This window comes from Engystomops pustulosus, chromosome 7 (assembly GCF_040894005.1).
Source record: "Engystomops pustulosus chromosome 7, aEngPut4.maternal, whole genome shotgun sequence".
Classification (NCBI taxonomy): domain Eukaryota; kingdom Metazoa; phylum Chordata; class Amphibia; order Anura; family Leptodactylidae; genus Engystomops; species Engystomops pustulosus.
The window spans coordinates 123,593,630-123,620,140 of NC_092417.1; the positions used below are offsets into that span (position 1 = coordinate 123,593,630).

Below are 26,511 nucleotides of genomic sequence, written 5' to 3' on the forward strand. Positions count from 1 at the left end.
TTCTTAACTGGTTAGTGAACATCTCTACAAGTTGTCCCTTGCCAATCAGAAACTGTCAATGGTAATTATAAGTATCATTCTCAAGGAAAGATGTTCGATTATTAGTGTCCTTAACCCCTTGCTGCTCTCGCGGTGGATATATCCACCGCTGAGCGCAGTGAGTTAGCGCTTAGCGGCGGATATTTCTGTGCAACGGCGCGTGGGGGGGAGTATTAGTTCTGTGGAGGAGGAGTTTTGTGGAGGGGTAGTGGTTCTGTGGAGGAGGCGTTCTGTGGAAGAGTAGTGATTCTGTGAGGGAGGAGTTGTTCTGTGGAGGAGTAGTGGTTCTATGGAGGAGGAAGCGTTCTGTGGAAAAGTAGTGGTTCTGTGAAGGAGTTCTTCTGTGGAGGAGTAGTGGTTCTGTGGAGGAGGAGGTGTTCTGTGGAGGAGGAGACATTCTGTGGAGTAGTAGTGGTTCTATGGGGGAGGAGGCATTCTGTAGAGGAGTAGTGGTTCTATGGAGGAGGAGGCGTTCTGTGGAGTAATAGTGGTTCTGTAGAGGAGTAGTGGTTCTGTGGAGGACGAGGCGTTCTGCGGAGGAGGAGGCATTCTGTGGAGGAGGTGTAGTAGTTCTGTGGAGCAGTAGGCGTTCTGTGGCGGAGTAGTGGTTCTGTGGAGGAGGAGGCATTCTGTGGAGGAGTAGTGGTTCTGTTGAGGAGGAGGCGTTCTGTGGAGGAGTAGTGGTTCTGTGGAGGAGGAGGCGTTCTGTGGAGGATGAGGCGTTCGGTGGAGGAGGAGGCGTTCTGTGGAGGAGTAGTAGTTCTGTGGAGGAGGATTAGTAGTTCTGTGGAGTGGTAGTGGTTCTGTGGAGGGGTAGTGGTTCTGCGAAGGAAGAGGCGTTTTATGGAGTGGTAGTGGTTCTGTGGAGGAGGTGTTCTGTGGAGGAGTAGTGGTTCTGTGGAGGATTAGTGGTTCTGTGGAGGAGGAGGCATTCTGTGGAGGAGTAGTGGTTCTGTGGAGGAGTAGTGGTTCTGTGGAGGAGTAGGCATTCTGTGGAGGAGTAGGCATTCTGTGGAGGAGTAGTGGTCCCTGTACGAGGTAACAGTGCAGAAGCCCCCAAGCCGGACTGTATATTGGATTACAATAGGTACATGGAAAAGGTGGATTTGTCGGACCAGGTACTTCAGCCATATAACGCCATGCAGAAATGGAGGGTGTGGTACAAGAAGCTGGCCCTGCACATCATGCTGATAGCACTGTATAATGCTTACGTGCTACATCCTGGAATTTCAAGAGGTGGTAGTCAAGCAGTTGATTTTTGGAGACCGGGAAGAGGGGAGTGCTAGTACATCTGGAAGCGAGGCCACAACATGCATTGTACCATGGCAGCACTTTCCAGTAGAAGTTCGCCAAACTGCCAGCAGGGGAAGCAATTAGAAAAGGTGCAGGGTGTGCTCCAAAAGAGGCATATGGAGGGAACCTGTCAGGGTCAGACGTAGTGGATCCTCTGTACCACTGCGGATGATGACGTAAGCTGACACCTGGGACCGGAGTCTAAGTGGTTACCGGTTTTCACCAGAGCCCACCGCAAAGCAGGTTGGACTTGTTACGGCGTGGTACTACCAGGTCCTTCCAGAGGCACGACTTTTTCCGCGGTGGCGGCCAAGGTCTAGTGCAGAATTGTAAGGCAAACTCATGGTCAGGGACAGGCAGGAGGTCAAGACAGGCAGCACAGAATCAGAGTAAGGGAGGTAGCAATAGGTCAGGACAGACAGAATGGAATCGGTGTCAGGAACAGAATCGAGATCACAACGGCAAATCAGGATAATCGCAGAGAGCTTGGAATACAGTTTTCTCTTAGGCATAGAAGCACAAAGATCTGGCAGGGGTCACAGGAAGAGGTTGAGCATATATAGGTAGTTAGGTGGCAAGCACCAATTAGCAGTGCGCTGGCCCTTTAAACTCTAGATGGCCGGCACTCGCGCGACTTGGGAGGCGAGGATGCACAAACTGAAGTGAGGAGACTGTCGCTGGAGCGCGGCTAGGTAAGTGATGCTGCCGACGAGAGGAGGCACACGGAGGTACACAGGGCACACAATGTTTCGGGTCGCAGGAGCACCCGTGACAGTTTCCTCCCCCTTTTGACCCCCTCCCTTTTTGGTCTGAAGAAACCTCTGCAGAAGGGCACAGTCAAGGATGTTGTCTTCGGGCTCCCACGATCTCTCCTCCAGCCCGAACCCCTTCTAGTCAAAGAGAAAGTACCGTCTCCCTCTAATTGACTTCATTCCCAGGACCTCTTTGACTTCATAGACATTGGTGGAATCAGCCTCAGGATCAGGAGGAACTTTTTTCCAGGGAGAAACGATTCAAGATGACCGGTTTCACGAAGGAGTTTGCAATTCGCATGGTGGGAGGGAGGCAAAGTTTGTATGCCACGGGGTTGATGCGCCTAAGTACCTCGAATCGGCCCAGAAAACGAGGACCGAGTTTATAGCCAGGGATCCTTTTAATGGACATACCTGGTGGACAGACAAACTTTATCTCCAGGAGAGAAAACTGGAGGAGGCCTACGTTTCCTGTCGGCCTGAGTTTTGGTGCGGACAGATGCCCGTAGTAGAGAATGGCGAGTTTGATCCCAGATGGACTTAAGATCTTGTAACAGTTCTTCTACAGCAGGAACATTAGAATGAACGGCAAGAGGGAGAGGTGGGCGTGGAAGTCATCAGTAGACAAGAAGGGAGCAGCAATGGCGGATTCAGAGTCTAGCGAATTATAAGAAAATTACGCCCAAGATAAGAGGCAAGACCAATTATCCCATCGAGCAGAGACAAAGTGCCATAGATAGCAGCCTAGAGTCTGGTTGACGCTCTCTACTTGCCCGTTAGTCTGAGGATGGTATGCGAAGAAGTAGTCCAGCTTGACCTGCAGTTCTGAGGGAACACTAGAATTTGGAAGCAAACTGGACCCCACGGTCCAAGACAATGTGCAGAGGGAGTCCATGTAGCCTGAAAATATGGAGGAAGAACAGACTGGCCAGACAGGGAGCTGACGGCAGAAGTGGCAGAGGAACAAAATGAGACGTTTTGGAGAACCGGTCAGTTACCACTCAGATGACGGAATTGCCAGAGGAAGATGACAGAACCGTAATAAAGTCCATGGCTATTTGACGTGACGACTTGTTACAGGCACAGGAAGCACAGGAACTCACAAAATCTCGAATGTCCTTGACCAGATCTGGCCACCAGTAGTAACGAGATGTGAGAGTGGCAGACCTCTGCACCCCATGGTACCCAGCCACATGAGAGCAATGTCCTAAAGTTAGTATCCTCTTCTGAAGAGCAGGTTGGACATAAGTATTGCCAGAAGGAAGCTGCCGCAGATCCACAGGAGCGGCCACAATCAGTCGTTCTGGAGGAACAATATGACGAGGAGCCGGTACTTCCCCAATGACATCAGAGGCACGAGAGAGAGCATCGGCCTTAACATATTTCTTTGCTGGATGGAGGTGTATCATCAAATTGAAACGGCAGAAGAAGAGGGACCAACAAGGCTGTCTAGGATTGAGACTCTGGGCTGTCTGGAGGTATAGGAGGTTCTTGTGCTCCGTGTAGCTACAAATCGGATACAAACCAAGGCAAGTTTTATGGCTAGAAGCTCCCGATCACCTATGGAGTAGTTCCTCTGCATGAAAAAGTCTTTGAGGTGAAACCACAGATGAGCGTTGGGCCATTGGGCCCTTTCTGGGTGAGAACGGCTCTAGCTCCTACAGGAAGAGAACACCAAGATATTGTCCAAGTAGACCACAACACAGGGATATAAAATGTCATTGACAAATTCTTGAAAGACAGAAGGAACATTGCAGAGTCCAAAGGGCATGACCAGATAGCTGAAGTGCCATCTGGAATATTGAAGGCAGTCTTCCATTCATTCCCTTCACAGATGCGGATGAGATTATCTGCCCCTCAAAGGTCCAAGTTAGTGAAGACCTTAGCTCCACGGAGGTGGTCAAAGAGTTGTGCGATCAAGGGTAGTGGGTAGCGGTTCTTCAAGGTAACTTTATTAAGCCCACGATAATCTATACAGGGGCGGAGAAAAACATCTTTCTTGGCCACAAAAAAACAAACCAGCACCATTAGGAGACGAAGACTTGTGGATGAACCGTTTCTGTAGATTCTCTTTGATATCAGCTGACATAGCCATGGTCTCTGGTACGAACAATGGGTATACCTGACCTTGTGGCAGAGACGTGTCTGGCAGCAGCTCTTTAGGGCAGTCATAAGGTCTGTGTGGTGGCAGAGCCTCTGCTTGCTTCTCTGAGAAGACGTCGGCAAAGTCTGTATAAGCAGCAGGAAGATCCACCAGGGGCTTGGAGGATACCGAAGCGGACATGGTGGACACCGGGCGAAGAACCAAAAGACAGCGAGACTGGCACTCTGGACCCCAAAGAATAATCTCCCCAGTCTGGAGCATGTTGCTGTAACCACGTGAGACCCAACAGAATGGCAGACGTAGATCGGGGAAACACATAAAATGACAGCCTCTCCTTGTGTATAGACCCAACTTGCAGACACAGAAGCTCGGTGTGGTGATATACTGGATTGCTAAGGGGTGGTCCACTGATGGAGGCGATAGCCAGTGGCTTCTCTACGCAGACCACAGGAAGGTGATACTGGGAGACCAAGGCAGCATCACGAAATTTTCCCCGATACCAGAATCCAAGAAAGATGTGGATTGAAACTGAGTACCTGTTCCAGAACAGATCTGAGTAAAACAGGCAAGTTCAGTCGTGGTGAAGCTAGGTGTTTGCGTTTCCTCAACACTTGAGGAAGGACTGGACTAGACTTAAGAAACTGTTCAGGGCTGGCAGAATAGAGGCAAAGGTTCAACTGTCTTCATTGAGAGTGGTGTCAGATGAGCTTTATCCACCTGCATGGGTTCCTCAGCAGCAGACCCGGAGGGCGGCAGAGGTGGACTTTGGAAAACAGGAGCCAAACAGGGCTGCTCCTCAAAGTGCTCAGCAAACCGGATGGCTATCTGTGGCCAGAGAGATGAGATCCCTCATCTCGGGGGTTTCTATTGTTCTGGTACTCCAAGGGCACCCAACACCAGAGTAGTGACCCCATTTTAGTAAAGGGCATCCCTCAAATAATTTATCAAGGGTTGTATGAGCATTTTAACCCCTGAGATGCTGGCCCAAATGTAATACAAAGTTAATGGGGCAGTGTAAAAATTGCATTGTTTTCTCAAATGTGCCATTGTAGTGAGCAATGTATTCAGCCCAATTCATGCCACTGTGGAATATCACCCCAAAAATCTTTCTGCGGGTTATCCCGAGTAAGGCAATAACACACATGTGCCAATAATTGACAGGCTGGGCACACAACAGGGCTGAGAAGGGACAAGAAAAATTAAGCTTTTAGAGCTTTTTGGGGTGTTTGTCTAAAGTGGCATGGGTTGCGCACAATATATTAGGAACTAAAATTACATATTTAAGATAAAAACGCAATTTTTACTCTGCACAATTTATTTTGCATTAGATTTTGGTCAGCATGTTGGGGGTTAAAATGCTCCCCACAACCCTACATAAATTCTTTTAGGGGTCAAGTTTCCTAAATGGTGGCATCTTTGGGGGTTTTATATTGTACTGTTACTTCAGGGGCTATTCAAGTACATTGTGGCAACACAAAACATTTGCAGCCAAATTGGCCTGCCAAAAACCCAATAGCACTAACTCTGTTCTGGACATCGCTTTGTGACGTTGACATCGACATGTCTAGTATTGCTGTACTCGGAAGAAGCAGGGCAACAATTTTGGGATGTATATTTACCTCAAATTCCTTCTGGCTAAATGAGAATAATCTTATTAAAAAATTGAAATTTCAAAATTTCTAATCCATTTTTGTTTGCTTCCAGAGAAAGAATTAAAGGGTTAACAGACTTCTCAAATGCTGATTTGAAAAGTTTGAGATGTGTGGTCTATAAAATGGTGTTACTTGTGGGGGTTTATAGAACATAAACCTTTATGGGGCACTTCCAAACTGAATTGGTCACCAAAAATTTCGCATTTTTCAAATCTCTTAAAAATCAGAGAAGTTGTCACTAAAACTCGAAACCTTCTCACATCTGTAAAAAAAAAAGTGAACATGGGAAAAAAGTGAACAAATGATGGAAATAAAAAGAAGACCAATGGCAAAAGTTTTCTACAAAAAAAAATAGTGGTATGACTAAAAAAAAGTAGAATATTTGAAAACTTTGAAAATTTACATTTTCCTAAATGATTGAACCCCCCCCCCCCAAAAAAAAAAGAAACTGATCACTGAAATGATACTACTGTCATAAACTACAATGTCTCACGGGAAAACAATCTCAAAATCAAGGAGATATCTTAAAGCATTGAAAAGTTATTACCACAGGAAGAAACACTGGTTAGATTTTTTAAAAAAGGGACTGAGCCTTAAAGCACAAACATGCTGTGTCCTTAAGGGGTTAAAGAGGACTTTTCACCACCTCACACATGTGGTGATGAGCAAACCATTTTGTAGGGGCTGCTACTCAGATTATAGGACACTTTGATTTTTCTTTCTATCCCCCACAGTTGCTGCACCCAGCCCCAGTATTTGACAGTTGTAATCCTATTAAATGTCAAAGAGTCGAACAGACAGATCGCAAGGGGCATGTGCACAGAAGGTTCTCTCTATCTATCTATCTCTCTAGCTATCTATCAAACTGTCTGCTTCTGCGCTCCTTGCACCTGTCAGAACAGAAAATAGCTGGGAAGGGGCACTGAAGAAGAGCAGGAGATGGACACTAGGAGATGGACACCATCCACAAGGAACAAAGGAGCTGCTGATACAAAAGTATACAAATCCCTATGCAACAAGCAGATTATTTACAGCAATCATCCAACAAATGTGTTAACCCTAGGCAACAGGCTTGTTATATAGCAGTAGCCACCTAATAGCAAGTATGTTCTATAGCAGTAGCCAGCTAGGTAACCAGCATTTTTTCTGCAGCAATAACAACCCTGGCAACCTGCATGTTGCATTGCAGTAGACACCTAAGCTACCTGTTGTTCTACAACAGTAGCCAGTTACAGCACCCGTGGCGTCCACTGGACCCAGGGACAAAATTCCTAATGGGACCCCCATCCTACTATACCCCCCAAAAATTGCTCATTATGCTCTCGGCGCTGGGACGCTTACTTTCTGTCCCGTGCACTACACATCAGTTTGACAAAGAAGGAAGTGTCTGAATGTGTGATACATTCAGACACTTCCTTCTCTGTCAAACTGATGTGTAGTGCACGGGACAGAAAGTAAGCGTGCCGTAAGCCTGCTCTGTCCCGGCTTTCAGCAGTATCGGAGCGGACAGGGAATCGGAAGAGGTATAACTAGAGGGACTAGTGGGACCCATAGCAGATTTATCGATGGGGTCATCTTCCCCTTTAAACGACATTGCCCAAACAGGGAACAGGTTTTCGTAACTTCAGAAACTGCAGCATGTGCCTAAAAAGAAGTTATAAAAATATGCTAATGAGCCGGAGGCCTACTTCTTGGCTCTGGGCTAATTAAATTTGCACGCCCCCACAGTGAAGTTGAGCCTGGTCCCTTCAGTTGATCAGAGGACAACTGGTGACATCAAAGGCTGTGTGCGGATCAGGGGGCGCGTACAGGTTTAACTTTAAAGAGTGTGAGCGTGCATATTTTTTTGAGTCTTCGGGACCAAGAGTCGTGCAGACGTGGCCTCCGGCTTATTAGCATAATTGTGTACTTTTTCTTTTAGATGCCTTCTGCAGTTCCTGAAGTTACGAGAACATGTTCCTCATACTATAAATTGTACACACACTTATACAATCACACACATTTATATACTTTATACACACACGTGGGAAACATTTATTAAGGGCCGTGCAACAGTTTTCTGTCAGACTTGCACAGGTATTTAAGAAGTATCTGTGCCACATTTGTGTTGCATGCGACTGTTTGGTGGCACAGCTGCACTAGATTTCATGTGACACAAATTAGGGGGCGTTCCGGTGCTCAGTCGGACCATGCGCCACATGTATTATGCAGAGTCTGACAGAATTGTGTTGTACACCTCACGTTAAAGTTGCACCAAAAACATGTTGGTGCACTCTGTCAGGGTGGGGCACCAGATTCATGAAGAAGGAGCGCCAGGAATCTGGTGCCCTCTGCACACTACACAGCTAAACTGTTCTTAGTTAATGTGCCCTATGAAGTTCTACTCTCATTCACGCACTTTTATATACTCTTACACACATACACACATGTATGCACACATTTATGTACTCATATATACATTTATACATATAGCATATACAAAGTCAGAGTACATTCAAACGCCTGTCTGTGGGAATGTTTTGCGGCTTCATACACGTCCCCCTAGACAGCAATGGCGGCCAAGCAGCGGTAAGTTCCAAGCCGTACACCGGTAAAAGACAGAGACGTGCACCGCTGTTTCCTATGGAGGGGTCATCTCTTCCTCCTTTCCAGCACACGGCGTTATTCCCGCCCGGTGGGCATGGCCAGGCAGAGGCTGCTGTGCTAAGTGGGCTTGTGGGCAGGTGGGAGGGGCAGCTGTGTGGGGGGGCAGCGGGCCCCTGTCACTGCCGGGCAGTGATGGGCCAGAAGAACGATGTTCCGTCCATCCATCCTGCCCATCCCCCTGGACATCGCCACTGACTGTGGTGCCTGGCCCGCGGCTGTCACAGTTCATTTTACTATTGCGGCAAAAGTTCAACAAGTGACAGCCCTGGCCTCGGCCAATCCCTACCAACGGGCCTAGTCGCGGTCGCACCCCCTGCGACCGCGATCATTGCACCCCTGTACAGCACAGTGTTCATGTTCATTACCACATGTGAGAGTTGGTGAAGGGTCCTCTTTAAATATCTTGTTTATACCTGAGGCATCCTGGATCCTGCTTGCTGACTGTATTTCATGTTCCTGACATCAGCTTGTTCCCTACCTGCATCAGTGTCTCTTGACCCAAATTTCTAGATTCCTGTAGCGACCTGGTGATCTTGTCATAGTTATAGGGTTTCTAGGGTACAAACTGACGGGGTAATTTAGAAGCAAGCCAAACTGGGTGCATGGCACTGGTAGCTATACTGTTTGTATCAGTATTTAGCTTCCTATAACAGGAACAGAACAACATAAACACCTGATGGTGGAGTGAATCTAGGTAATATTTATGTATATTGTCCTTAGTTATTTCAATAAGCAGTCCATCAGTTCCCTCAGAACTCAGATGATAACAGAATTACAAATATTGATATACAGGAAACTCACTGCTTTTTATGCTCTCCCTCAGTTCCTTGGTAGAACTCCTAGAAGTAGGGTAAGTTGGTAAAGGATCTTCATGCCACCCGTCGGTCACTCCAGATCCCTTTCTGCAGAAAGAAAGAGTTAAATGTAAAACGGTATAATTAGATCTGGGCTCCAAAAAATGTTACTTTCTACTGATTCTTTCAGTTTTTCTACAATATATAGGATGCCCTACTCTTCTTTCAGGGTGACAAAGGCACATTACAGCACAAGCAGCTATGAAGTTATAGTTATAGTTTTTTGTACAGGAATATTATACAGGGCAAAACAGGAACAATCCCCCTGCTCCATTGAAACAACCCCACGCTCCCATCCTGTGGTCCGGCCCTTTGCCGAGTCACAAAAAGAGTACCCTGTAGGAGTGTCACATCTAGAATCACATCCACATATTCCAAAACAGAACATTTACAGTCTTAACAACCCACCAGGTCTGGATCGCAACAAACATCTCAACACTAACCCTTGACATTCCACCCACTTATTCCATTGTTTCTAAAACGTAGTCACAGCTTTTCTTTCAACATACACTCTCAGTTACATACGATAGTATTGTTCAACAAAACCTTTACCCCCTCCAGGGCCGCATCTGCCATGAGGCGAGATGACAGATCCTTCTGTCCGTGGCAGTGGCACTCTGTTGCTCTGGAGGACTCAGGCAGCGTGTGATGACGTCACGCTGCCTGCGTCCCCTCACAGAGCACAGGGCAGCCGAAGACCCGGGAAAGGGACGCGAGCGCCGCTGGGATCGTGACAGGAGTCGAGGTGAGTTGATTGCTTTATTATTTTTTATAAAAGGGGGGCTGTATATAATAGAAACCGGGGGTCTGTTTATATAAGAAACCGGGGGTCTGTTTATATTAGAAAAGGAGGACTGTATATATGAGAAGAGGGGGATTGTGTATATAAGAAGAGGGGGACTATATATATAAGAGGGGGATTATGTATATAAGAAGAGGGGGATTGTATATATAAGAAGAGGGGGACTATATATTTAAGAAGAGGGGGACTGTATATATAAGAAGAGGGGGACTGTATATATAAGAAGAGGGGGATTGTATATATAAGAGGGGGACTGTGTATATAAGAAGAGGGGGATTGTATATATAAGAGGGGGACTGTGTATATAAGAAGAGGGGGATTGTATATATAAGAAGAGGGGGATTGTATTTATAAGAAGAGGGGGATTGTATTTATAAGAAGAGGGGGATTGTGTATATAAGAAGAGGGGGATTGTGTATATAAGGTGCTACATATTATTTAAGGGGGTTGTATATTATAGAATACAGGAGCTGCTTATTTTATAATAAGGGGGCTGTATATTATATAATATGGGAGATGAGCTGGACATTATGTAACCTGGGGGTGGCTTTTAACCATAATTTAACTACACATTATATAATCAAGGTGGGCTGTATATAATATAACTTGTGGGTGAATCATTATATGGGAGGGGGCTGTATCTTATATAAATATAGGAGGGGGCTGTATCTTATATACATATAGGAGGGGGCTGTATTTAACCGCTTAAGGACGGAGGGTTTTTCGGCTCATTTCTCGCTCTCCAACTTCAAAAATCCATAACTTTTTCATTTTTCCGTGTACAGACCTGTGTGAGGGCTTATTTTGTGCGTAACAAATTTTACTTTCCCGTAATGTTATTTATTTTAACATGCCGTGTACTGCGAAGCTGAAAAAAAATTCCAAATGTGGAAAAATTGAAAAAAAAACGTCACGTTCTTGTGGGCTCAGTTTTACGACTTTCACTCTTCGCTCCAAATAACATGTCTACTTTATTCTTTGGTTCGGTGCGATCGCGGTGATACCAAATTCATATAGGTTTTATTGTGTTTTAATACATTTTCAAAAATTAAACGAATGTGTACAAAAAAGAAAAAAAAATTTTGCCATCTTCTGACGCTAATAACTTTTTCATACTTTGGCGCACAGAAATATGTGAGGGGTCATTTTTTGCGAAATGAAGCGACGTTTTCATTGCTACCATTTTGAGGTCTGTGCGACATTTTGATCATTTTTTATTTCATTTTTTATGTTATGTAAAAAGGTGTAAAAGTCGCATTTCGGACATTTGGGCGCCATTTCCCGCCTCGGAGGTCACCGCCGGCCATAACCGTTTTTATATTTTGATAGATCAGGCATTTTGGGACGCGGCTATACCTAATATGTTTGTGATTTTTAATTTTTATTATGTTTTATATCAGTTCTAGGGAAAGGGGGGTGATTTGAACTTTTAATATTTTATTAATTTTTTTTATTTTTTAAACTTTTTTTTTTCTTTTTTTTTTTCACTATCTTTTAGACCATCTAGGGTACATTAACCCTAGATGGTCAGATCGCTGCTACCATATACTGCAATACTTCTGTATTGCAATATATGGCATTTTTGCAGCACATTCATTACAATGAGCCACTGGCTCATTGTAACGAACCTGCAGCTGCCAGATAGCCTCGTGTCAAAAGAAGACACGAGGCTACCATGGCAACCGATCGCCACCCCCACCTTCGTATGAAGAGGACTCAGCCCGTGAGCCCTCTTCATACATCCCTTATACCTCTGCGCCGTAGAGCTACGGCGCAGAGCGTTAAGGGGTTAAAAGGGAGGGTGGTTTATATGGGGTACTGTATGTAATTTAATTGAGTGGGGGCATGATTTAAATAAAATTTTGGGGCGGTAAATCTGTATATAGTGTAAATGTGGGAGAATCTGGATATAGGGGTCAGATTTTAATTAAACTATAGGAGCTGTATATAATTTAATTGGGGAGAGGAGCTTTTATTATACATTTTTAAATAAATGAAGAAGGGATTCTATATCCACTCTGTGTGTATGGTGGTGGGGGGTAGAGTGGTTCATTGTGTCATGAGAGGTGTACAGTATATGATTTAGGAACACTATTATTTCAGTGAATATATACTGTAAGTGACTGGTATATTATTGGTGCAGTGCGGAGATGTGGTGCCGGGAGCTGAAGACATCTGCCAGCAAATTCAACAGTCCTGGGTGGGAGAAAATGTAATGATGTTGTCTTACTGATGGAGCAGATCATCACCTGTGAGGTACTAGATGGCACTATTGTCTGTATCACTGACCGGCTAGTGGTACCACGTGTGATGTCACAGATGGCCAATTCAGTGGGCCGAACATATCCAGGTAGCAGGGGAGGTCCTGTGTTGGGGCGGCCGGGGGTGGGTAGAGCATTTTAATTTTCGCCTCAGGCAGCAAAAACCCTAGAATCGGCCCTGACCCCCTCCATACCCCCCTCCATATATATCTGGATGGGTGGCATCCAACCAGTGCCAAGCAATAGATTTTCGTGTTTGATTTCGTGAGAATATTTGTCACCGCCAACTATGTGTATTGTCATGTGTATATCTGTGTGTGTGTCTTATCATGTGTATATATATATGTGTGTGTTACCTGTTTATATATGTGTGTCTTGTCATGTGTGTGTGTCTTGTCATGTGTTTATGTGTCTTGTCAGTTGTATATATGTGTGTGTCTTCCCTGTGTATGTGCGTCTTGGCATGTGTATATATGTGTGTGTCTTCCCTGTGTATGTGCGTCTTGGCATGTGTATATATGTGTGAGTCTTCACTGTATATGTGTGTTTTGTCATGTGTATATATGTGTGTGTGTCTTTCCTGTGTATGTGTCTTCTCATGTGCATATGTCTGTCCGTGTGTGTGTATAGAGTTATAACATGTAATATGTGTGTGTATATATATAGGTGTGATGTATGTGTGTATATAGGTTTTACATGTGATATACAGTATGTGTGTATATGCAGGTATACCATGAAATAGTACCCCTGAACCCATCCCCATCTATCTTTTGGTAGGTGCGATTTCTCCAACTGTATCCCAGGAACCCCTCTTTTCCACGCCAGATCACGAAACAGCCTATGCAATTTTCTAAACCACAACTTTGGTGAATTATAAAGTACATACAACAACTGCGGCAACAGTATCATCTTTATCAAGTTTGAGCATCCCAACAACGAGATAGGCAGTTTATTCCATATCAGAATCCTATGACGCATTTTAACTAACATGTGGACCAAGTTGAAATCAATAAATTCAGAGACCTTTCTGGTCATCTGTAGACCCATATATTTAAATTTATCCACAACGAGGAAACCCCATCCCTCTACCTGAGAACAGTCCCAGGGAGACAGTGGTAACAATATTTTGATCAATTAATTTGTTCCAATACTAGAGGTAAGGTCCATTGCTATAGGGAGAGTCTGCTGCATATTTGAAAGAAATAACAGCATATCATCAGCGTATAGAGCAACTTGTCCCCCTCTTACCTCTATACCGGAACCCCTGCATATCTGAGTTTTGCTGTAACATACATGTCCCTGAGCCCACAAAATGAAACTAGGTCCAAAACCCAGTTTTCTCAACACAGCCCACAGATTGCCCTATTCAATGCTATCAAAGGCTTCAGCAGCGTCCAGAGACCTCTGCTGCCTCCCATGAATCATCCATATTTGCCTGTAAATTTAAATAGAGCCTTCTAATATTTATGGCTGTGTATTTGGAAGGAATGAAGCCAGATTGGTACACTACCATCCCAAATCACTGACCCTAATCTCATACCGTAAATTTTGGCCAAGATTTTTATATCTGATGTGAGAAGAGAGATTGGCCTATAAGAATCTGGCAATTGTGCATCCTTCCCTTCCTTAAGCAAAAAAACAATACTAGCCTCATAACACAACGAGGGAAGACAGCCACTATCATAACTCTCCTTCAAGGTTTCCCACCACCATGATAAAAGCCTCTACTGGAATTCCATTCTCCCCTGTAGCCTTCTTAATTGCCATAATGGTCACCGCCTCTTCCACTTCCTCTAAAGTAATCGGAGCATCTAATCTGTCCTTCTCTTCTGACACTAAACTGGGAATGTTTATCCTATTAAGGAACGTCTCCAACTCCTCTAGTTCATAAGTCACAATAGACATAGGGGGTCATTTACTAAGGGCCCGATTCGCGTTTTCCCGATGTGTTACCCGAATATTTCCGATTTGCGACGATTGTACCTGAATTGCCCCGGGATTTTGGCGCACGCGATCGGATTGTGGTGCATCGGCGCCGGCATGCGCGCGACGGAAATCGGAGGGCGTGGCCGAACGAAAAACCCAATGGATTCGGAAAAACCGCCGCATTTAAAAATGGAAAATGTGTCGCTCGGGACGCGCTTACCTTCACTCAGCCGGCCTCGGTGAATTCTGGCGCGTTCAGATGCTTTTCAGCGCACCTTATTAAATCCCGGCCGGACCCGAATCCAGCGCATAGAACGCGCCGCTGGATCACGAATGGACCGGGTAAGTAAATCTGCCCCATCGAGTTTTATAGAAATTTTCAAAAACCCTCACAATCCTCCTAATGTCTTCCACCAGATCCCCTTCCACCCTTCTCACCCCATACATAGGAGCACTCCTTCCATGCCTAAGCCATTCTCGCCAAAAGCACCCCCATTTGTTCCCCCTATGCATAAAATTGGTCTTTTAAAAAGATCCTCCTATTGTCAGCTTGTACTAGATGTTTGTTCAACTATCTCTGTGCCACTGTCTCTCTGATTCTTGTGTATTATGACAGATATGGACTTCAGAACAGATGAGGTCGCCACTTTATGTTTCACCGTAAATCAAGCAAGTTACAGGTATTAACACATAAGTGCAAAAAAAAGCACTTATGTGTTAATACCTGTAACTTGCTGTGTCACCATGTTTGAATAAAGGTTTCAAGATTTCCGGTGAAACAAAAAGTGCCGACCTCATCTGTTCTGAAGTTTATGTATGCTTGCGAGAAGAGAAGTACTCTCAGAGGACCGTGCACCTGGAGTTTTGAGCAGGTTCGTTTGGTGTGTATTCACACACAACAGTGACTATGACAGATATGGCCCTCCTCGCTCTCCACAACCCTGGCCTGTAAATATATTTCGATCTGTCTGGACTAGAGATGAGCGAGGACTAAAATGCTCGGGTACTCGTTATTCGAGGCAAACTTTTCCCAATGCTCGAGTGCTTGTCTCGAATAACGAGCCGCATTGAAGTCAATGGGAGACTCGAGCATTTTTCAAGGGGACCAAGGCTCTGCACAGGGAAGCTTGGCCAAACACCTGGGAACCTCAGAAAAGGATGGAAACACCACGGAAATGGACAGGAAACAGCAGGGGCAGCATGCATGGATGCCTCTGAGGCTGCTTAATCGCACCATTATGCCAAAATTATGGGCAACAGCATGGCCATGACAGAGTGACCGAATGAGGCTAGATAGCATCTAAAACATGCAATAATTGACACTATAGGGGATGGCATGCAGAGGCAGCGGCAGCAGTGGCAGGCTAGAGAGCGTCATGGCGACATACCCTAAATGGACTCAGGCTTCACCAAAGGAGGTGAGCAAGAAGTGCTGAAATGATTTCCTATGTGAACAAAAGGTTGACGGTATATTTAGTCGATAACACAGCATGGTGGCAACATAGTGACCAAGTTCCATAACGTATCTGGTGAAACACCCGGAAAATGAGCCTGACACAGCTCTTTTGATAAGGGGACGACATGTGGAGGCAGCCATGGAGACGACTTCCATGATTAAGAGCGACAGTATGGGGCATTTATATTGCGCTGCTATGATTGCAACTTCAGGTCTCCAGCATGGCGGCGACAGATGGGCCGAGTTCCACTATGTATCTGGTGAAACACCTGAAAATTCTGCCTGTCACAGCTCGTTTGATAAGGGGATAATGTGCTGCATATCCTCTCGTGCTCTAGCGTCTGGGGTATAGAGAGTTGAAAGTTGCGCATGGAGACATTGGTGGATGCTGTGGAGGATCGTGGAGGCAAAATGGACAGGAAACATCAGGGGCAGCATGCATGGATGCCTCTGAGGCTGCCTAATCTTGGGATGGAGATTTCGCCTGTCCAAGCCCCTCTCTCGGCTCCTCCCCGCCCAAAATGGGCCTGGGGGCCAGAAGCGTTTACTTTGAAAAAATTATAATTTTCAAAGCAGGCCGGGTCATTTGAATATTTCACCTAGGAATAATGAAATAGCATAGTGGTTCTATTTTTAATTGTTTTTTCGGAAATGGTTCCATGATTAAGAGCGACAGTATGGGGGCATCCATATTACGCTGCTATGATTGCGACTTCAGGTCTCCAGCATGGCGGCGACAGATGGGCCGAGTTCCACTATGTATCTGGTGAAACACCTGAAAATTCTGCCTGACACAGCTCGTTTGATAAGGGGACGATGTATGGAGGCAGTGAAGTAGTAGTAGATTAAAGATGCTGCAGTTAAAACTATGTTAGTTGGATCTTGGGATGGAGCTGGCGCTCTGCTGCCAGGCGAGCTTTCGCTTATCCAAGCCCCTGTCTCTCGGCTACCCTCCAAACAGCACTTCTAAGAACCTTTTGTATAAGATCAAGTGTAGTAGTGTTCTTATAAGTTTGAGTTATGGCGGGTGAGGAGAATGTAAACAGATGCGCAAGAAGCGCTGAAATAATATTGGTAAATGATAAAAGTTTGCCAGTATATTTTGTGGATTACACAGCAGGGTGGCGACAAAGTTTACAAGTTTGATGTGGAAGCCATGAAAACAACCCAAAATTCTGCCTGACACAGCTCGTTTGATAAGGGGACCATGTATGGAGGCAGTAAACTAGTAGTAGATTAAAGGTGCTGCAGTTAAAACTATGTTAGTTGGATCTTGGGATGGAGCTGGCGCTCCGCTGCCAGGCGAGCGTTCGCCTATCCAAGCCCCTGTCTCTCGGCTACTCCCCAAACAGCACTTCTAAGAACCTTTTGTATAAGATCAAGTTTAGTAGTGTTCTTATAAGTTTGGGTTATGGCGGTTGAGGGGAATGTAAACAGATGCGCAAGAAGCGCTGAAATAATATCGGTAAATGATAAAAGTTTGCCAGTATATTTTGTGGATTACACAGCAGGGTGGCGACAAATTTCAACAATTTTGATGTGGAAGCCATGAAAACAACCCAAAATTCTGCCTGACACTGCTCGTTTGATAAGGGACCATGTATGGAGGCAGCTATATGGACGACTTTTGGAGGCAGCTATGGTGATGATGTGTGGAGGTAGCAATGGAGACAACGTGTGGAGGCTGCTATGGAGACAATTTAATTTGGATAGTGCCTGTATGTGGCAGTCCAAAAAAGTTTTCAAACCAGAGGAGCAGGTAGGTGGTCCTCCAGAAAAATTAAATAGATTGAGTGCCTGTATGTGGCACTCCCAAAAATTGTTTAAAACAGAGGACCGGGTAGGTGGCCCTCCAGAAAAATTAAATACATAGAGTACTATAGCTAGAGCCAGTTGACCCTGGCAAAAATTAGCTAGTTTCCTCTGCTTTAGTGTACAAAGAGGAGGAGAAGGAGGACAATGAGGAGGAGGAGTGCATACATTATTCAGGTTGAGCTTCTTTCACCTGGTGGAGAATGGAAATCCTGACAAATCCAGGCTTTATTCATCTTGATAAGCGTCAGCCTGTCAGCGCTGTCAATCGACAGGCGTGTACGCTTATCGGTGTTGATGCCACCAGCTGCACTGAAAACTCGCTCGGACAACACGCTAGCGGCAGGGCAGGCAAGAACCTCCAAGGCGTACAGCGCCAGTTCGTGCCACATGTCCAGCTTTGAAACCCCGTAGTTGTAGGAAGCTGTGTGATCATTAAGGACGATGATATGGTCAGCTACGTACTCCCTCACCATCTTTCTGTAAAGATCAGCCCTACTCTGCCGAGACTGGGGACAGGTGACAGTGTCTTGCTGGGGTGACATAAAACTGGCAAAGGCCTTGTAAAGCGTACCCCTGCCAGTGCTGGACAAGCTGCCTGCTCGCCTACTCTCCCTCGCTACTTGTCCCGCAGAAGTACGCCCTCTGCCGCTAGCGCTGTCAGAAGTGAAATACTGTTTCAGCTTGTGCTCCAGGGCCTGCTGGTATTCATGCATTCTCACACTCCTTTCCTCTCCAGGGATGAGAGTGGAAAGATTTTGCTTGTACCGTGGGTCCAGGAGAGTGAATACCCAGTAATCGGTGCTGGAATAAATTCTTTGAACACGAGGGTCACGGGATGAAATCTGCCATATGCGCCAGAGTCCCAACGCGCAAGAATTCACTCCCCTCACTGGCCTGACTGTCCATTTCCTCCTCCTTCAACTCCTCCTACTCCTCTTCTTCTGCCCATACATGCAGAACTTGAGGAAGCTGACTGACCTGACTACCAGTTCTGGTGGAAGTTGACATCTGGCAGTCTACAATCGCTCTGAGCTGCTGGTAAACTCTGGATAACATGGTTAATGTTAAATTCCACCTCGTGGGCACGTCGCACAACAGTCGGTGAGCGGGCAGTTGGAGGCGGCGCTGCGCTGCCCTGAGAGTGGCAGCATCTGTGCTGGACTTCCTGAAATGCGCACAGATGCGGCGCACCTTCGTGAGCAAATCAGACAGATTGGGGTATGTCTTGAGGAAACGCTGAACTATGAGATTTAACACATGGGCCAGGCATGGCACATGTGTCAGTCTGCCGAGTTGCAGAGCCTATATACAAAAGGGGTGTGGACTAGAGATGAGCGAACATGCTCGTCCGAGCTTGATGCTCGGTCGAGCATTAGGGTACTCGAGACGGCTCGTTGCTCGGACGAGTAGTTCCCCTGCTCGAGATCGAGCATTTAATTAAAAAAACACAGTGAAGAACAATGAAGAATAGAATAAAAACAGTGAACACAGTGAACACAGGATCATTTAAGTGAAAAACACAGTGAAGAACACAGTGAAGAATAGATTACAGATGTTCGGCACATCTGCTTACTTGTCGGAAGATACGCGCGGAACGGTGCGAACAAAATAGTATGTGAAGAACAATATATATGTGTGAAGAACACATTGAAGAACACGGTGAGCAGGACGGAGACACCAGGGAGCAGCACAGAGACACCGGGGAGCAGCTAGGAGACACCGGGGCAGCGGCAGCACGGAGACATGGGGCAGCGGCAGCACGGAGAGCAGCGGCAGCGGCAGCACGGAGACATGGGGCACGGAGACATGGGGCACAGAGACATCGGGGCACGGAGACATCGGGGCACGGAGAGCAGCGGCAGCACGGAGAGCAGCGGCAGCGGCAGCACGGAGACATGGGGCACGGAGACATGGGGCACGGAGACATGGGGCACGGAGACATCGGGGCACGGAGACATGGGGCACGGAGACATGGGGCACGGAGACATCGGGGCACGGAGACATCGGGGCACGGAGAGCAGCGGCAGCACGGAGAGCAGCGGCAGCGGCAGCACGGAGACATGGGGCACGGAGACATGGGGCACGGAGACATGGGGCACAGAGACATCGGGGCACGGAGACATCGGGGCACGGAGAGCAGCGGCAGCACGGAGAGCAGCGGCAGCGGCAGCACGGAGACATGGGGCACGGAGACATGGGGCACGGAGACATGGGGCACAGAGACATCGGGGCACGGAGACATCGGGGCACGGAGAGCAGCGGGGCACGGAGAGCAGCGGGGCACGGAGAGCAGCGGGGCACGGAGAGCAGCGGATCCCGGGACAGCGTATCTCCCGACAAGTAAGCAGATGTGCAGAACATCTGCAATCTATTCTTCACTGTGTTTTTCACTTAAATGATCCTGTGTTCACTGTTTTTATTCTATTCTTCACTGTTCTTCACATCTGCTAACTTGTCGGGAGATAATATACGCGCGGAACAGTGAAGAATAGATTGCAGATGTTTGCATACATCTGATCACTTATCAGAAGACATTCTTTTTCAATTAATTAACACATTTTATTCCCGAACCATGGTCCCTTTGAAAAATGCTCGAGTCTCCCATTGACTTCAATGGGGCTCGTTACTCGAAACGAGCACTCGAACATCTGGAAATGTTCGGCTCGAGTAACGAGCACCCGAGCATTTTAGTGCTCGCTCATCTCTAGTGTGGACGCTTGACTGAGTCCATAAATCAAACTATTTACAAAAAAGGCCTTAGGCCTCACTGAGACTCATTTTGTCTTTAAAAATTCACTTTTATTAGTATTTTCTTTAAAAAGGAAAATAGATCAATTTGGACAAATTCTAACGTCTTAAAATTATGCAGGCCATCGTGGAGACTTTATTATGTGACCCGTGGTGAGATGAGTGAGGCTGATCCTAGGATCTTGGTATTGCTTGACACCACCAGGTGTCAGTCTGGTGCCGTTTTAACCTGACAGCTATACAATATGTTGTTTAGTTAATCGTTAATAAAGATGCTACAATGTGGCAACTTGCAGCATATTTGTTCAATGGATGGATACAGTATCAGCGCGTGGTGCTATTGCACTGACTCGTATATCCACTTAGCCCTGGTGGTATTCTGTCATGTGTGTACCAACTCAGACATATTAGTACACTTCAACTTCACTAGCGATAGTTTGATCCGCAGTCATAAGTTCACTGCCAGTAAACTCGCTATTTTGTGGAAGCGCTAGAGTTGAAGTTATTTCGGTCACTGTGATTTCAACTGAGTATGGCACTACCTAACAATATTGATCATTCTATACTAAGCTCTCCCTCATCATCATTCGCTCATTATAGGTCACATACACACTTCGCCTGCTATCTAAAATCTTTTTCACACTACCGCCCCCCCGACATGTTTCGCCACATAAGTGGCATCTTCAGGGGTGCCGGGGCTAGAGTGTGCTCGCCCGTACAGAGCTCCGACCTTTATAACCTCCGTTTGTGTCGTCATGATACACTCCCACTTGGAGTAAACCTATGGTAACTCCTAATACGTTCCAACCAATGGGATCTCGACAATTCAATGAGTCCATTGGTTAGATCTTACCCAATCCAATGCTTCTTACGATTGCGCACAAATGCTTTTACCCAATTGCCTTCTAGCGAGATTCATTCAGATGCGCCTGCGCTAGGACTTAAGAGTTCGAAAGAATATTAATGGTGCGCATGCGCGAAAACTTAGAATTTTCTCCTGCTCGCAGTAATAGTGAGATATCTGTGCGCATGCGCAGGGACTTGGAAATATTTCTAACTCACAATTTCAGTATAGTTGTAGTACGCATGCGCATGAACTTAGACAATCTCGAGTTAACCTGCAAAAGATAGTTGCGCGTATGTGCCAGGACTTAGAGTTTTCTTCACACTTCTTTCGTAAAAGCTGATACTGTGCGCACGTATTCAGAATCCAAATTCCTATCAATGGTAAGTTGTTGTTTGTAGAGGAAATTGTCATGAGTGGGTAAGTGTATTCCTAGGGTTTGTTCTTGTGTTTTTATCTCATGGAAAAATTATTCTGACATATTAGTGGAGTTGTTGTGATCACATATTATATAGAAATGTCCATCCACACTTGGATATATGTGTAAGGAGCTCCTAAATGGAGATAGAAGTTGTCCATTATTTTTATCATTATTTCTAACAGTGGAAGTAGTATATTATATTTAAATTTCTCCTCTATTAGTACCTTAATTCCATCATGTTGATGTATCGACTCCTTAGTGATGGCTATTATTAGCCTATCATTTTTATTGATGACAATCAATTGGCATATTTTCTATAGAATGTAATGATTTGTTGAATTATTGCGAGTCAAAACTTATACATTTGTTCATTATGGGTATTGAGAAAGGTTTAGCTTGTCTTCTTATCTAAGCAAAGTATAGGTGTCCGGTACTGAGGTTAGTGATTTTCACAGAAATGCGGAGAAGGTGAAACCTTCATTCAGACCTTTTGGGCTCAAACATTCTAGTCGCTCTATCCATCGAGCTTCCAACTGAAGTAACAGTTTGTCTATATTACCCTTCCGGGGGCCTATTTTCAACTGGTCTATAGCCCAGAATTTCAGATGGTTCATATTGCCCCCATGCTTTAATTTGACATGTTTTGCTAGGGATGTTTCCTTATCCGTCCTAATTGTACTAAGATGTGCCGAAATTCTTCTTCTCAGTTCCTGAACTGTTTTTCCCACGTATATTTTTGGGCAGGCACACTGTGCTATGTAAATCACACAGGTGCTTTTGCAGTTCAGGAACTTTCGGATTGTATAGGTCTTACCATCAACAGAGAATTCCTTCAATTTTAACATATACTTGCAGAAACTACAGTCTCCGCAGGGATAGGAACCCATTAATGATTTTGATAGCCATGTTTCTTTCTTATTCGATTTGGGTTCAAAATGGCTATGAACAAGGGTATCCTTAATGTTCTTACCCTGGCGATAGGTGATGCTGGGTCTATTGCTGATTACCTCTTTCAGGTCGTCATCCGACAGTAAAATAGGCCAGTATTTACTTAGAATGTTGAGGATATCTCCGGATCGTGAGTCAAACGTCCCTATGCATCGTACTATCTTGGTCTCTTCTTGTCCCCTTCTTACTTCAGATATTAGGGCATCTCGGTTTGTTTGTTTGGCCCTCTTGTAGGCTCGTTTTAGAGTCTTCCTGGGATAGCCCCTATCAAGAAATCGCTTATATAGTATTTTCGATTCAGTTTCAAAAGCCTCATTCGAGGAACAATTCCGTTTGGCCCTCAAATACTGGCCAATTGGGATACCCTGTTTTAGGGGCTTAGGATGCCAACTTTGCCAGTTTAATAAACTGTTAGTTGATGTGGCCTTTCGATATACTGCAGTTTCCAAGTCACCAAGGTGATTTATACTTATAGTTAAATCCAAGAAATTAATTTTTGATGCGTCAATCTCAGGTGTGAACCTCATCCCTATATCGTTTCTATTTAGTGTGTCTACCATTCTGTGAAAGTTGTCTCTATCTCCGCACCAGAGGATGAGGATATCGTCTATATAACGACCCCAAAATAAAATGTGATCAGTGTATGGTGTGTTTTTGTCGTTAAAAACATAGACAGATTCCCACCACCCAAGAAATAAATTCGCGTAAGTAGGTGCGCAAATAGTGCCCATGGCAGTACCTTTCACCTGATGGTAAAAGGTACCGCCAAACAAAAAGTAATTATGTGAAAGTAGAAAATCAAGAAGTGTCAAAGTAAAGTAATTATGATCCGCGAATTGTGTCCCTTTGGTGTCCAGAAAGCTTTTGACTGCAGTGATACCCAGATGATGTATGATGTTTGAGTACAACCCTTCTACATCGAGGGTAGCTAGAAATGTCCCTGGAGGTACCCGAATGTCTTGTATTTTATTAATCACATCCTTCGTATCCTTCAGATACGAAGGTAATGTGGATACAAATGGATGCAAGATGTTATCCACATATTCACTAATACCTTGTGTCAGATTATTGGTGCCTGACACTATCGGGCGACCTGGTATGGGGGTGACTTGTTTATGTACCTTCGGAAGGGCATACATGGTTGATATGGTCGGTTTATTGTTGTAGATATATTTGTATTCATCCAGTGTAATTAAATTTTTACCAAGGCCATCATCTAGGATCTCTTTCAGATCACTGAGGTATTGTTTAGTCGGATCTCTTGTTAATATTTCATATGTGTCCCTATCCTCTAGAATTTTCTTTACCATATCTACGTATTGTTTACAATCTATTACAACAGTGTTACCACCTTTATCCGATGGTTTCAGAATTATTTGATTGTTTTCTTTCAATCTATGGAGAGCTTGTTGTTCTTGTAGACTTAGGTTCGAATCGGTTTTGTTTTTATATATTTTTAATTTCTTAATGTCCTTGGTGACTAATTGAACAAATGTTTCTATTATGGGGTAAAGAGAGAATGGTGGTGTATTTCTGGACCTGGGTTTTAAAGGTGTCAGAGGTGGGTTAATACCTAGTGGGCGGTTAATGTTCTCTTCCTCTAGATCTAAGAGGATTTGCAATGTTTTTTCATCTCTACATTTTTCCCGGATCTCATCGTCCCATTTAAGATGTTGCTTATGCAGTGCTAATTTGCGCGCGAACAGGTTAATATCTTTTATCCAATTAAAGCCATCAAATATTGGGGTTGGGGTAAAGGATAGTCCCTTTCGTAGTAGTCTTAGCTCATCCTCATCCAAGGTGTAAGAGGAAATGTTGATCACTAATTTGTCTTTCTCATTAAGAGTTCTAATGTCAGGATCTTCCCGTTGGTCATTTATTTCCCATTGAACCCCCATTTTTCTCAGTCCCGTAGTTGCATATTGGGGACCGGTGTCCCTAAAAAAGAGGTCTTGGGTGCCAGACTTATATTTGTCATAGCTGTTGTTATGGGGTTCGTTGTCATCCCCTGATTTGTCCCAATCGTAGTACTCATACTTGGTACTCCTAGATCCTCTCTTGGTATGGTATGATTTGGTATGATTTTTCCAACCTAGAGAGCAAATTGCAGAAAAACATAACTTCACTAACAAATGATATAAAGGAACGAAAACATAAGAAATTTCTTAGAGACGTAAAGGACTTTGAGACAGGTCAGGTATACATTCGAAAAAATCCTAATCAATTTAGGGCTAGAACTGTTACCAATACTGATTTTTCAGAATCGGAAGTGTCTTCTTCTGATCTTGATTCCAGTCAATCAAGAAAAGGAAGTAACGATAAGCGTAAAATTAACCATCGTAAAGGTGGGAATTCAAAGAGAGTCCCAAACAACAGTAACAAAAAAACAGAACAATGGCCCTCCCAATCATATTCTTTACCTATTACCTCACATCCATACAATTCATCGCTCCCAATATGACAGGTACCACAATCACAGGCATGGGGTACGCAAGCATTGAGTGCGAACATTATGGGACCACATACCACAACTCACCTGGGGGGGAACCAATTTTTCCCCACTCCAAGAGAACCCATCACATGTGGAAGCACACAAACCCCCATACCAAGAGAGGATCTAGGAGTACCAAGTATGAGTACTACGATTGGGACAAATCAGGGGATGACAACGAACCCCATAACAACAGCTATGACAAATATAAGTCTGGCACCCAAGACCTCTTTTTTAGGGACACCGGTCCCCAATATGCAACTACGGGACTGAGAAAAATGGGGGTTCAATGGGAAATAAATGACCAACGGGAAGATCCTGACATTAGAACTCTTAATGAGAAAGACAAATTAGTGATCAACATTTCCTCTTACACCTTGGATGAGGATGAGCTAAGACTACTACGAAAGGGACTATCCTTTACCCCAACCCCAATATTTGATGGCTTTAATTGGATAAAAGATATTAACCTGTTCGCGCGCAAATTAGCACTGCATAAGCAACATCTTAAATGGGACGATGAGATCCGGGAAAAATGTAGAGATGAAAAAACATTGCAAATCCTCTTAGATCTAGAGGAAGAGAACATTAACCGCCCACTAGGTATTAACCCACCTCTGACACCTTTAAAACCCAGGTCCAGAAATACACCACCATTCTCTCTTTACCCCATAATAGAAACATTTGTTCAATTAGTCACCAAGGACATTAAGAAATTAAAAATATATAAAAACAAAACCGATTCGAACCTAAGTCTACAAGAACAACAAGCTCTCCATAGATTGAAAGAAAACAATCAAATAATTCTGAAACCATCGGATAAAGGTGGTAACACTGTTGTAATAGATTGTAAACAATACGTAGATATGGTAAAGAAAATTCTAGAGGATAGGGACACATATGAAATATTAACAAGAGATCCGACTAAACAATACCTCAGTGATCTGAAAGAGATCCTAGATGATGGCCTTGGTAAAAATTTAATTACACTGGATGAATACAAATATATCTACAACAATAAACCGACCATATCAACCATGTATGCCCTTCCGAAGGTACATAAACAAGTCACCCCCATACCAGGTCGCCCGATAGTGTCAGGCACCAATAATCTGACACAAGGTATTAGTGAATATGTGGATAACATCTTGCATCCATTTGTATCCACATTACCTTCGTATCTGAAGGATACGAAGGATGTGATTAATAAAATACAAGACATTCGGGTACCTCCAGGGACATTTCTAGCTACCCTCGATGTAGAAGGGTTGTACTCAAACATCATACATCATCTGGGTATCACTGCAGTCAAAAGCTTTCTGGACACCAAAGGGACACAATTCGCGGATCATAATTACTTTACTTTGACACTTCTTGATTTTCTACTTTCACATAATTACTTTTTGTTTGGCGGTACCTTTTACCATCAGGTGAAAGGTACTGCCATGGGCACTATTTG

At 44.7% G+C, this 26,511-nt stretch overlaps 1 protein-coding gene across 3 annotated transcripts in view; it reads right to left on the reverse strand.

The window, feature by feature from the left end:
* Positions 1 to 26,511, reverse strand: part of NECAB2 (N-terminal EF-hand calcium binding protein 2) — a 535,939-nt gene that overhangs the window by 69,546 nt on the left and 439,882 nt on the right. For all 3 annotated transcript variants that reach the window (XM_072117736.1, XM_072117738.1, XM_072117737.1), the window contains one exon: positions 9,288 to 9,388. In XM_072117736.1, the coding sequence (XP_071973837.1) occupies positions 9,288 to 9,388 (101 nt within the window). The remainder of the gene's footprint in view (positions 1 to 9,287; positions 9,389 to 26,511) is intronic.